The sequence below is a fragment of the Tympanuchus pallidicinctus genome, unplaced genomic scaffold (assembly GCF_026119805.1).
Source record: "Tympanuchus pallidicinctus isolate F22 unplaced genomic scaffold, pur_lepc_1.0 scaffold7, whole genome shotgun sequence".
In the NCBI taxonomy this organism is placed as follows: Eukaryota; Metazoa; Chordata; class Aves; order Galliformes; family Phasianidae; genus Tympanuchus; species Tympanuchus pallidicinctus.
The window spans coordinates 17,926,603-17,938,713 of record NW_026294791.1 but is presented as its reverse complement, the minus strand read 5'-3'; the positions used below and the strand labels follow the sequence as shown (position 1 = coordinate 17,938,713).

Below are 12,111 nucleotides of genomic sequence, written 5' to 3'. Positions count from 1 at the left end.
TGCAAGTGTTCTGAGAATGACTGCTGCTTACTTCTGTTTCTGTGTGCTCAAGGTCAGAAGTTGAAAATCAAAGCTTGCAGGACCTATGTTTTTGTTAAGAAAATCATTATTAATGCCTTATATTCCACAGTTAAATGCACAAAGTGGAAGTAGGTGCTGTCTATAAGCTGAGTTGCAGAGAAATGTGTAGACAAGTTGTGTCATTTAGTTTTCAAAACATATTTGCAGCATACAAGGTATCACCCCAAACTGGATATCTACTTATAAATAATGCACTTAGTATGTACTACAAATTGGATTTATTTTATGAGCAATTTTACTGTTCACACTGCATTTGGAATGCAGTGAGGTGATTTCCTCTTACAATTGCTGACTGTGGTGTTGAACCAGTGGATCAAATAGTTTTTAGTGATATCAGAACAAGCCTGGCTTTAGTATGCTACATTAACTATAGGCTGGTCTCATAGTAACAGGTTCACTTGCTGAGTTTGACATCTTGTTCGCTTGGGAGTGTTTTGACAATTAGGAATCTGGAACCATTTGTGTTGGAAACGTTTCCTCTGAGCTTTTGTAGGGAAATGTTTCTTTTTTCAACTACTATATTTGTTTTTAATCATCTGAATTTGGGCAGAGAGCTTCTACTATAGATGCTTGTTTTGCATCCTAATACAATGGTGCATCTGTTTTAAAGTCTCCCAGTTGGGGCAGAGTGAGACTTAAAAAAAAAAAAAAAAAAAAAAAAAAAAAGTGCAGATTGCACAACAGATGCTCACAGTAGTTCCCCTATCTCTTGATTTTTGAAGCTTTCAGATGATGTGGGTATGCTTTTTTGACCTGCAGATAGCACAGCAGTTGCTTGTTAAGCTGAATGGAATACTTTCTGAAAAAGTTTAGTGGTTTGGGGGAAACATGCAAATAGTTAATGACTCTTCAGGCTCAGGGCTCATTTATTTATTTTCCTCTCTTCACCCCTTCTTCTCCCTCCCTTTAGGTAATATACTTGAAGAAAACACCAGAAGAAGCATACAGGACACTTCTGTCTGGATCTAATCCACCATATATTCCATTTAGGTATGTGAGCATCACAAATGGGCCTATATTTTGTTTTTGGAATTTGCTAAATATGCTTTTTTTTCTAAATTCCTCTCCTTTCCTGGAAAATGGCTTCATGTCTGACATGAAAATGAATGTGTAATGCACAGAATTTTCTTTACTTCTGATGGAATTATTTGCTTTGCTGCTGGAAAAATAAACTGTTTAGACTTACTTTAGTTTTATGTGATATTCCCAGTTTTGCAAGTTTTCAGATTTAAAAAATACTTGTTAGCATGTTTGTGCTTTAGAATCTAAACTTTACTTTGATGTATCATGCTTTACTGTTTAGAATTCTAATCTTCTCTACTGCTTAGCAGCTAACCTGCTGGACTTATGTAGATGATTTTTTTTCTCCTGTTTCATTTTCTCAGTGTAAAAGAACAACTACTGAGGTTCAAGTTAAGTTGCTTTGCCTTTGTTTTCAATGAGTAGATGATTTCAAAAAATTTTTATATACTCTGGAGCAAAGCAACAAGTGAAATACTTCACCAGAATTTTTTTCCTTTTCTTCTGGAGATCACAACGCAGCATTTAAATGGAGTCTAGAGAACTGCTTCTCCCTTTCCTATCAAATAGTGCTGTCTCAGTTGTTCGATTTAGGCAGGAGATTAATAACAATCAAATAGTATTTTTCATATAAGAGTTTTAATAACTAATGCAACCTAACTTTTTCAGAATCTTAGCTTAATTTATTCAAACCTTTCTTTAAAAGCAAAACTTAATAATGTAGGAAGCCAAACTTTTTCAGTAGTGTAGGATGTGTGTTACCTGAGAATAGCTTTATTTTGTTCATCTATTCTAAAAAACTTATTGTTCAAAATTATAGTAAATTGCTATGTCTTTATGTTCCTTCTCTGCTTCTTCCTTTGTCAAAGAAAAAATTAAGATATGTCGAAACAAGGTACTGACACAGAAAAGAATCTTCATTATCAAGTCCTGAAATTATAAGACAGAAAATTTAGGAGCAATCGTCTTTTTCTTTCAGAACAGTTTCATGCAACCTTTTGTCTTCAAGGGAAAAAGTCTACTTACCTATACCTTGCAACCAATCCCTTATGAAGATGCAAGTAATATAGTAGAAGTGCTGTCTCTGCTTGACTAGCTCAGAGCAGTGAGAGTAATTGACTGATTTCTTCTGAGACTGGTTAAGAACTACAAAGCAATTAAGTTAAATAATTATTTAACTTCACAAAGAAAATTACCATGATTGTAGTATTAATATATCATTAATATTGCAAGTATCAAACAAGTATTCACAGCAGAGCCAGAGTCAAAATTCACAAGATTCTGTTCCAAAATAGAATAGTTAGCTACTCTGGGGTCAGAAAAGGAGAGGATTGAAGGGAAGTAGTCTTAAGCAGGGCCTTCCTGATACTAAAGGAATATGGAGTTGTGAAGTTTGGGGGGAATTTTTCTATATGCTGGAAGAAATAAACATCTTGATTTCTTGAATATTTTTTCTTATTTGGTGTCAGGCTGGAAAGCACTTAAGTTTTTTTTGAGGGCATTTTGTACTGTGTCAAGTCTTGGCACTGGGTAAAAGCCTAAGAAGATTCTGTTACCTATGTCGTATAGTTTATCACGCTGGGAAAGAAAGCTTTCTAATCTAGCTGTACAGGAGGTGAGAAAAAGAGGAGTGAAGAGATAGATTTCTTTACTTTAAAAATATAGGAGGCTAGGTAGGAAATAGGGAGTCTGGAAGTTATGGGGTGGGAGTTGGGGTTATTTATGAAATAAATTTGTAGGAAGAGGCTGGAATAAATACATAAGGAGCTTAAGAATTACCGGGGCTGAGAGAAGGACAAGTAGATTTTGTGAGCGCCTGCAATGGGGCAATCAATGTTAGCTGGGAATAGGAAAAAAATAACATTTCTTTCTTGATTTTCCAAGACTTATCAAATGATTTTCAGCTGTGTTCTAAGATACTTCTGGCATCTCTAATACAAAATACAGCGTGATACAGAGACTTGAAGTGTATGAATCTGAGCTGCCATATTAGGTACTATATCTGCTTGGCTTCAGACTATTCTGTGCAAAAAAAACCCAATCTATGCAGTGAGGAAGCTTGTACTCCTACACAGGTAGCGTCTTGAAAAAGGGCTAAAATGACTTTTACGTAAAATGAAAATCAATACCTGAGTGCCGTCTTCTCTCTTATTCTAAGATCTGGAGAGGAAATAATTTGGCTTATTAATGATTGGAATTCAGGTCTTACTGACTTGAGTTTACACTTTGCAGCCTGGCACTTAGATGTTGCATAACTTATGTAGTACAGCTTATCTGTGGCATAGTCTCAAATGTAAGAGTTTTATCAGTGTGCAGTGATCAGAGGTTCAGTGTTACAGCTAGATTATTTAACAGGCTTGTTAATTTGATATGTCAAGTGTCTTCTATTTGGGGAAAAACAAACAAACAAACAAAAAAAAACCAGACAGTTTTCAATAGGTAGAAGCCCTGCAAGACTGTCCGGTTTTTCTGAGGCATGTTTACATGAAAATATCACTGGGAAATTGATCTACTTTCATTGAGCTCAGTGACCTCAAAAGGCCTTAATCGGCTTAGATCTTCAGCTGGGTTTTTCATCTGAAGGCAGCGTCAGTGAATATCATTCATGGGTGGGAAGAAGTCAGCATACTCCTCTTAAAGATGTATGAAAACTTAATATTTTTTTTATTTTTAATGGAAAAACCAAAGATAGCTCAGGAGGATTAGGCATGGCTGTATTTGAGAATCTTTCATCTTTTTTTTGACTGATTTGCTAATACTCTAGTCTATTGAAGACTTTGTTCTCTATTCTCTTGCTTCCGCTTAAGAAAACACCACTAACATCATTTTAAACCATGATAAATATCAGCTTTCTACTGGCTTCCGCTTAAGAAAACACCACTAACATCATTTTAAACCATGATAAATATCAGCTTTCTACTGTAAAGCTGTTTTAGATTTTCATTTCAATCTACTCTGACTTCCTACACAAAAGGGAAAAATGGGCATTTTAACTTAGTTATATTTATAGATATGGCATGAATTTAACTTCAGTTTTTCTTTTTCTTTTTTTTTTTTTTGACATTCGTTTCTTTATTTGCAAGTTCTGAGAAAACAATTTATACTCTTATTGATGGCATTTGGAGATTTGATGAAAGAGAAAGCATTATGCAGTATTGAGGTCAGCTCTGGTAACTGGGAAATCGGATGTGGGATTTGCAGCTCTATAATACCAGCTCAGATTCATGCTACATCTATATGTGAGAAATACATGAATATTTCTGATTTTGAAACCAAATAGAACTGTCAGGTAATAGTTGGCAAAACACTGTTAGCAAATCAAGATTTGGCCATTTAACAAAAAATAATACTGTAACAAAACACAGAATCAGCCACAGAAATTGGAGCTCCCACAGTGTAATACAGTGCAGAAGTCTGTGTCTGCTCTTCTCTGTTGTTTGGTCAGAAATGAAATCTCTTTTTTTCTTGTTTTCTTTAACACATGCTTCAGAGTTAAACAAGAAGGTATAGCACTGTAAATCCAAATTCCTCTGTTTCCATCAGTAAAACTCTCAAAATGTCTTTGTACATGCATAAGTAGTTCCAGCAACTTCTAAATGACTCATCTTTAAACATAATTTTGCACATTAGTTTTTTTATAGAATCATAGAATGACCTGGGTTGAAAAGAACCACAGTGATGACCATCTAGTTTCAACCCTCCTGTTATGTGCAGGGTCACCAACCACTAGGCCAGGCTGCCCAGAATGGTGAGCAAAGGAGAACAAGTTGAAGTAGGACGAATGTGTGCAGTTAATTGTAGTTTCATCTAAAATACTATTTCTTTGTAGTTACTAGATATATTTTTTTTTTATTTAAAGTACTCTTTCTCATAACTCTGGTAGTGTTTGCATCTGGTTTTACTGTTGCACAAAAGGTGGAGAATTATTTGTTTTATATTTTATACTGTTGCACAAAAGGTGAGAATTTATTGCATTTTATGCTGCTAAAATTATTATTACTAATTATTGTTCTGGAACTTTGACAATGGTGACAAATGCTTCAATGAAATGCATAATAGTGGCTCCAGTACTATATAATTGGCTTCTCAGATTACTGTGGTATGAGAGTAGTTATATTCACTTCTGTGAAGGTTACTGCTATTTCTGATAGAGCCCAGTATTTCCTGTGCTTTGGCTGCAACCACTCCAGGCAACTTTAATCTGAAAGAATGATCAGGTGTGAGAACAGGCTGCCACAGAGCTGGAGTCACCGCCCCTGGAGATGTTCAAGAAACATGTTGTTTAGATGTACTGAGGGACATGGTTTAGTGGGGAAATACTGGTGATAGGTGGATGGTTGACTGAATGATCTTAGAGAGCTTTTCCAACCTTGGTGATCCTATGATTTTTAGTGACAGTCTTGAATTTTTATATGAAATCAAAAGGAAGGAGAGTTTACACGAAGAATGCTGAAGTTGAGGTAGCTATTCTGCTACCTCAATTTTTTTTTTTTCCAGTAAATTCTTTAATTTAGCAATGTTTGGGAAACAAGATCAAATTGTTCTTTAAATACTTACACAGATTTGTAGTGCTGTGGCGTGGCTTATGTCTTCTGTTTCTGATCCAGTGAAAAAACTCAGTAACTCAGCCAAGTTCCTCTGCTTGAGGAGGAAGTTATTTAGGTGATTGGGGAAGGAAATGTGTTTTTGTTTTGCTTTAAACAAAGAGGGAATAAAAACAGTGACTTAAAATATCTTAGGCAACTTCCTATAAACAAAAATATATTTTCACTGAGTTTATTTGAAATGCTCAGCGTATTAGGTCAAAATAAGTTTTTTTTTTTTTTTTACTAAGGTCAGAATACTGAAAGTGTATTAACTTCAATTTATTCCACAGAATTGTTATCAAGTTGATAAGGAGATTGAATATTTAAAGTTGCTGTTCAACTTTTAGCAAAATGGCAGAATATTGGACACTGTTACAATTGTGTCTTCTATTCAGATTTCTTTAAGTACTTAGTTCTGTGTTTGCATTGTCTTAGTTTTTTGTTTGCTGTCCCTTTTATCAAACTGTAGTAACTTCTAAGTATTTTTGTCATGTATATGTTCCCGCTTCGTCCCAATAATTTTTTTTTGCTCAGATTTTTTTTTTGCTGAAAAATTTGTGCAAAAAAGAAAAAACTTCTCTCTGTGAAAAATAGATAGCCTTTTAAGCTTATTGCTTTCTGTTGTGATATAATCTGCTTATCCAATACAGTCAAAATACTTTATAGCTTTGTATCTTGAAAAACCTTGTCATTAGTTTTGGATGCTAAATATTTACTGACATGTTAAAATTTCTGTTCTAAAACATTGTGATAATTATTTCAGTTAATAATCTAGTAACCTGGCAGACTTTCTTGAGTGGCCTGCCTGTAATATGAAACTTTAGTTCTTGTAGCTTCTCATTTTCCTAAAATATGCATTTTCTCTGAACCTTACTTGCTTGAGACTTCTATTATTTGCTTGTAATATGTGACCAGTATTCTACTGTTAGAACTCTTTTCAGATTAAAGGACCATATCAATACTATAAATTCCATGCTACTTATAGCAAGTAGAGTCTCAAAAGTGGAAGTATCTAATGAAAGAATTAAATTTTGAATAAATTATGGATTAAAAATTTATGTCTGAAATCCAGAACTTTTACTGTTCTGATAAATTGCATTTCTTAACATCCTCAATAAAGTAGTTCAGAGCAAAACTGTAAAATATTTATTCATTGACTGATTTAGAAGTCTGCCCAGGCAGAACTTGTTAGAATGCAAACTGATCAGAAGCAAAGCTTGAGACCTACTTCTTTTATTTCTCCAATTAGTGTTGCTGTTATTTTCAGTGGTTGCATTTGTTTTTATGTTGGTGTCTCTTCCTTCTCGAATATATTTTGCTTTTTAGTGTTGTTTTGTTTGTTTTTTTTTTTTTTTTTAAGAGAAATTGTTTTTCCAATGGCAGGCCCAATATCAAGTAACTTTCAATTTCCTGTCTTATTAATTTATAATCGTGTTTGGAATCACGCATCAAAATGAGAGCCCTGAAGTGCAATCCAAGCTCGTAGTCAGCTTGTCTTTTCTTTTTACAGAGGAAGACTTGAATAATTTTTAAAGCAAGTTTTGCTTTGTGTGCTACTGACCTTGTGCAACTAAAAGAGAATAGCAAAGCTTCCTGTTTGAGGAGAGCATAAATAATTTGGTCCAAGGCCATGTGGGTAGCTGACATGTAAACACATACTGAAAATAATTTCAGTATCGTAACTGTGCTCACACTGAGCTATATCCTTGATAGAGGCGTGCTTCAGCATGGAGAAGCTGGTAAGCAATGTATTCTAGGAACTTCCATGAGAGTTCTCCAAGAGGACTGAATAACTTGATGATATTCTATTATGTGCTATCTTTTCCTGAGCTGTTAAAAGGATACTTACATTAAATTAATTTGTTGAATTTATAGGGATGCTTCATTTGGGAACTGCACCTACAATCTCACCATCTTGGACTGTTTACAGGGAATCAATAAGGTAATCACTCTTTTCCTTAGAAAAACAGGTTTAAATTGACTTAAAACAAACAAACAAACAAACAAAAAACAACAGCAAAGTACACTTAAAATACATTAGAAAATCTGTTCATGAAGCCTGAATTACTGAGAGCTCTGAGTAGTGACAAATGCAGAGGGTTATGTTTTACTTAGCCTGGCTTTTTGAAGGTTTTGTAGTTCACCTTAAATAGGATGTGCAAAAATTCCAGTCCCAGCTGGATAGAATTTACAGACTTAGTGTGCTAAGTTATTTATGAACATTGGTAAAAGAGAATAACATAAATTGATTAAACTGAAGTCTTATGGACACATAGGTATTCTGAGCACCTTTTAATACATTTTTTGCAGGTACTTGGCTTCACTTGGTTCTGTTTTTTTGATGCCAGTATTTTGAAAATCATTTAAAAAGAATGGGAACTAACGCATCTTCCTGGTGTTTTAGCATGTTGCTTTCAAAATCTAGTCAACTGGCTTTTTAAACCTCTGCTATGGTTTCTAAGTACGTATGATACCCAATGTAAATATTAGAAACCTACCAACAAAGTTAGAGAAGGATAATTGAAATTGCAAATTTATCAGTTGTTAACTGATAACTTAAATTGGCCAGACGAGGGGATGAGGCCCTGGGCATTATGGTATTAAATGGGGATAAACCCTGGGCCTGGTATTAAATGTGGGGATTGGTGGCCCTGACTGTGGCAGGGGGTTGGAGATTCATGATCCTTGAGGTACCTTCCAACCCAGCCATTCTGTGATCTTGTGCTATGTTTGTGGTTGTGATCCTGGGGAAAATTAATCTAGTGCTGCTTTAAAAAATAATAATAATAAAAATTATTTTACACTTCATTTGGTAACCTTACACTACATTATATACTTTATACTGTAAGCAAAGATCACTTCCTGTTCACCTGAATTCCTAGTGATCTTGGTGAGAAGAACAGATTATATAAATGGTTCTGTACTGATACTTTATTAGTAATTCTTAAAAGAATGGCAAAACAAGTGTCTCTTAAAAAACTGAAAAAAGGACAGATAAAGCTTAATATTTTTAGTTCTCTGGGGGTGGGAAAGGAGCTGTCAGTTAGCAGTAAGACTCTAATTTGTGTGGCATTCTACAGATCCTGATGCTCTGTTGAAGCATTCAGGAGCAGTCAGTATAATATATCTGCAACAAACATGTCAAGAGGACTTTGAGAATCAATTTTCCATCTTTTGTCTCCATGAAATTTATTATTGAATCTTTGTCCAGTTCATCTACAAAAGTAAAAACATTTGGAGCAGAAACTGTATGGCTCAGTCTAAAGTAAATTTTAATCTAACTGGGTAAATTTCATTATTCAGATACACCATACATGTATGTATGTGTGTGTGTGTGTGTATATATATATATATGTAATTCAAGGGGTTTACTTATTCTGGAGTGCAGCCATCCAGCCATGCTTAAATGAAATAACAATTTTATAATCTGCTATTTGAAGAAACCTCTCAGTATCTTAGGTATCATGAGAGATCCAATCATAAGACTGAATTGTGTGTTAGAGAAGCTATTTTGTTTTTGCCTTAACAAAAAGAAACAAGTCCTTAAATTTAGCAAATAGTGACAAATATGCTAAACAATAATGTGGTATGTTTTTAAATCACCTTAATCCTAGAATGTTGTGCAATATCTATACTTTTCAGAATGTGTTAGATTCCATATAGATACAAGCCTCTGAAATTTATTCCAGCTATTCTTCGAAAGAAACTTGTGCAATGAACTCCTTTGAGTTCCTAAAATTGCTTTAATATGGCATTATACACAAATTGCTGTTATAAAACTGACATAGTTATTAATAGTAAAGTAAATGCTAAATAATAGTAAACAAAATAATAGTAATCAAATACTAAGCAATTTATTTCAACCCTATTAATAGATCTTGTAAGTATAATCTTGTTAACTTCATTCAATCAGTGGAATATGTTGGGGAAAAATGATATCAACAAATCACAAGGTTCAGCTTATACTTATTACTGCTCTCTGTAAAGCTTTATCCCTGGGTATTATAGTGATATAATCAGAGTACAACATTAAACTTAAAAGCAAACAAACAAAAAAACTCCTTAATGTTTTGTGTTTTGATATGTCCAAAATGCTGAAAAACATACTCAGCCTAGAAATTATTGAATGAGAATATGACAAAAAGGGAATTACTTCTTAATTTGTCAGGTGCCTTACAGGAAAAACATGTAGTCAGATGGAAAGACTCAAAGATTTCAGTGATGCGCAACAAATGTATGTTCATCATCATGTCTTTGAAGGAGAAATGATGAACCTGCTGTTTCTGGACATTGTTACATTTTTTTTGTTGTCTGTGTTGTTGATACGTGCAAAATTTAATGTCGTCTTAACGTAAAGACTTCAGCAAGCCAAAAGCACAAATGTTTAGTAATTTCATTTTGATTCTCAAGAACAGAACTGTAAAATGAGATTATAAACCATATTTTAAAATGAACTGACACCTTGTTGCCTTTTAGGCCTTACAGCATGGATTTTTTGACTTTAAGACTTTTGATGTGGATGAATATGAACACTATGAGGTTTGTACTTTTAATGTGTCTGATTTGCCTAAAATAATTTAGAATACATAGTACCTCACAGCTTTAAAATGTATTGCAAAAACACTTTTATTCAAGTAAATCATAGTCTTTGTATGTTTGGTAAGTATGAGAAACCACGCCATTCCTCTGCTGTTTAGATATCCAATGGAGGCCTTAATATTGGCAGATACTGGAACTCGGTTCTGTCTGTGAACAGTGTGGAAGATGGGTATCATTACAATGTGATGCACTGTAGGCAGCTTCTTGAGATGCTGCAAATTCCACATGTTACACTTCTTTTATAGCTGTATAGATGAAGCACATCCTGAGCTTTTTTTCATTAGATAGGAGTAGATTAACTAGGATACATCCAAAATATTTACCTAGTGAAGTTGTGAAATGCTAATATAACATTGATTATTCTGCCATCTGTCTCACAAGTGAAAAATGCCACTCTGGGTGCTGCTAGGCCTTTGTTCCTTAACTTATGCAAACATAACTGGTTGAGCTCTTTCTACCTCTGTCTTCAGTAGTGCTTTTCAAGCAATGTTGCTGTAGAGAACATTTGAAATATACCCTTGCTGCACCTACGAGCCAGAAATCTGAGGCTCAAAGTTTGTATTCATCTGCTCCAGAATACTTGGGTGGCCTTTTGTCTCTTATTTGCCACACTTCAAAAGAAGGGAGAGTATTTTTAAGGGAGTCAGTGACAGCAATGTGGTTATACCAGAATTCACTTTTGGATTTGCCTGAAGTTCTTGCTGTTGCACTGGTTAGTGGGAAAGATATATAAGCTAAAGATGAACTGAGCATTAGAGTATGTATTAAGCTCTCTTTTTAGAGTTCATTGTGAATTTATTGTACGTAGATGTTTAGTACATGTAGGTATAAGCTATAGGAAATATTTCATAAGCACTAAGGTGATAGAGTAAAACCAGGAGAGGACTAAATGGTGGGAAAACTCAGTTTACAACATGCATGTATGCTGTAGTTGGCAAATGCAATAGATGCCTTTAATATGAAGGAAGCTATTCACAAAGCTTAGGTTATCTGTAGAAGGATTTCTATATACTGCAGTGTTCCCTGTTGACTGAGAAATTAATATGGCCTTTGCTGAACTAATTAGATTGAAGTAGTAGCTAAAACAAAGTATGAAATTGCTGCTTCTTGCTGGATCTATGTATAACAACGAAATGTTTGTTATAAAAGGAATAAATGTGTGGAAACTCTTAGGATTGTATGTGTGTATATACATGTTCTTGTGTGTGTATCTGTGGTATATGTTGAGTTGCACAAAATAAAAATCAAACAGCAAAACAGTTGACTAAAGCTGTATACCAAGCTGTCCTATTTTATTCGATGCTTAACATCATTTTATATTGCTCTGAATTGTATGTATGTGTGAATGAATCCTGCTCATTGTCTGAGTTCCAAGTGAGAACTTGGGGTCCTTTATTTTTTTGGCGTATTATTTGTATGTCTTATGCTGCTTTACATGTGGCAGTCTGATGGTCAGCTTTGTATGTTTAGATGTATACTGTGCTGAATTCCTAAAAACTTAAATACTCCATATATTTGCTGTTAACACTTCAAATGTAGTTGTGTGGAGAAAAGTTGCATAAGACTTAAAGGGAACAGGCTAAAGGAAATTTCATTTCTTTAAAAGATGAGCTCTAAACTTCTTCCATTTTACTACAGTATCAAGACAGCTAATTCCCCTTCTGTTGGTCTTGATGAAAAATAATTAAGTTTACAATTTTCTATAGTAATATTTGTATATAGTGCTGAATACATATGTAGTTCAGAGTTGTTAAGATTTAAATTCTCCACAGAAGCGTATTCTTTGAAGAATGATTTAAGACATAAATGCAACTATAAAGATAAT

General features: G+C 34.2%; 1 protein-coding gene across 1 annotated transcript in view; it reads left to right on the top strand.

Moving 5' to 3' along the window:
* CDC14A (cell division cycle 14A) overlaps window positions 1-12,111 on the top strand; it is a 55,263-nt gene that overhangs the window by 20,846 nt on the left and 22,306 nt on the right. The window contains 3 exon segments of the mRNA XM_052665558.1: window positions 992-1,071; window positions 7,563-7,629; window positions 10,164-10,226. Of these exon segments, the coding sequence (XP_052521518.1) occupies window positions 992-1,071; window positions 7,563-7,629; window positions 10,164-10,226 (210 nt within the window).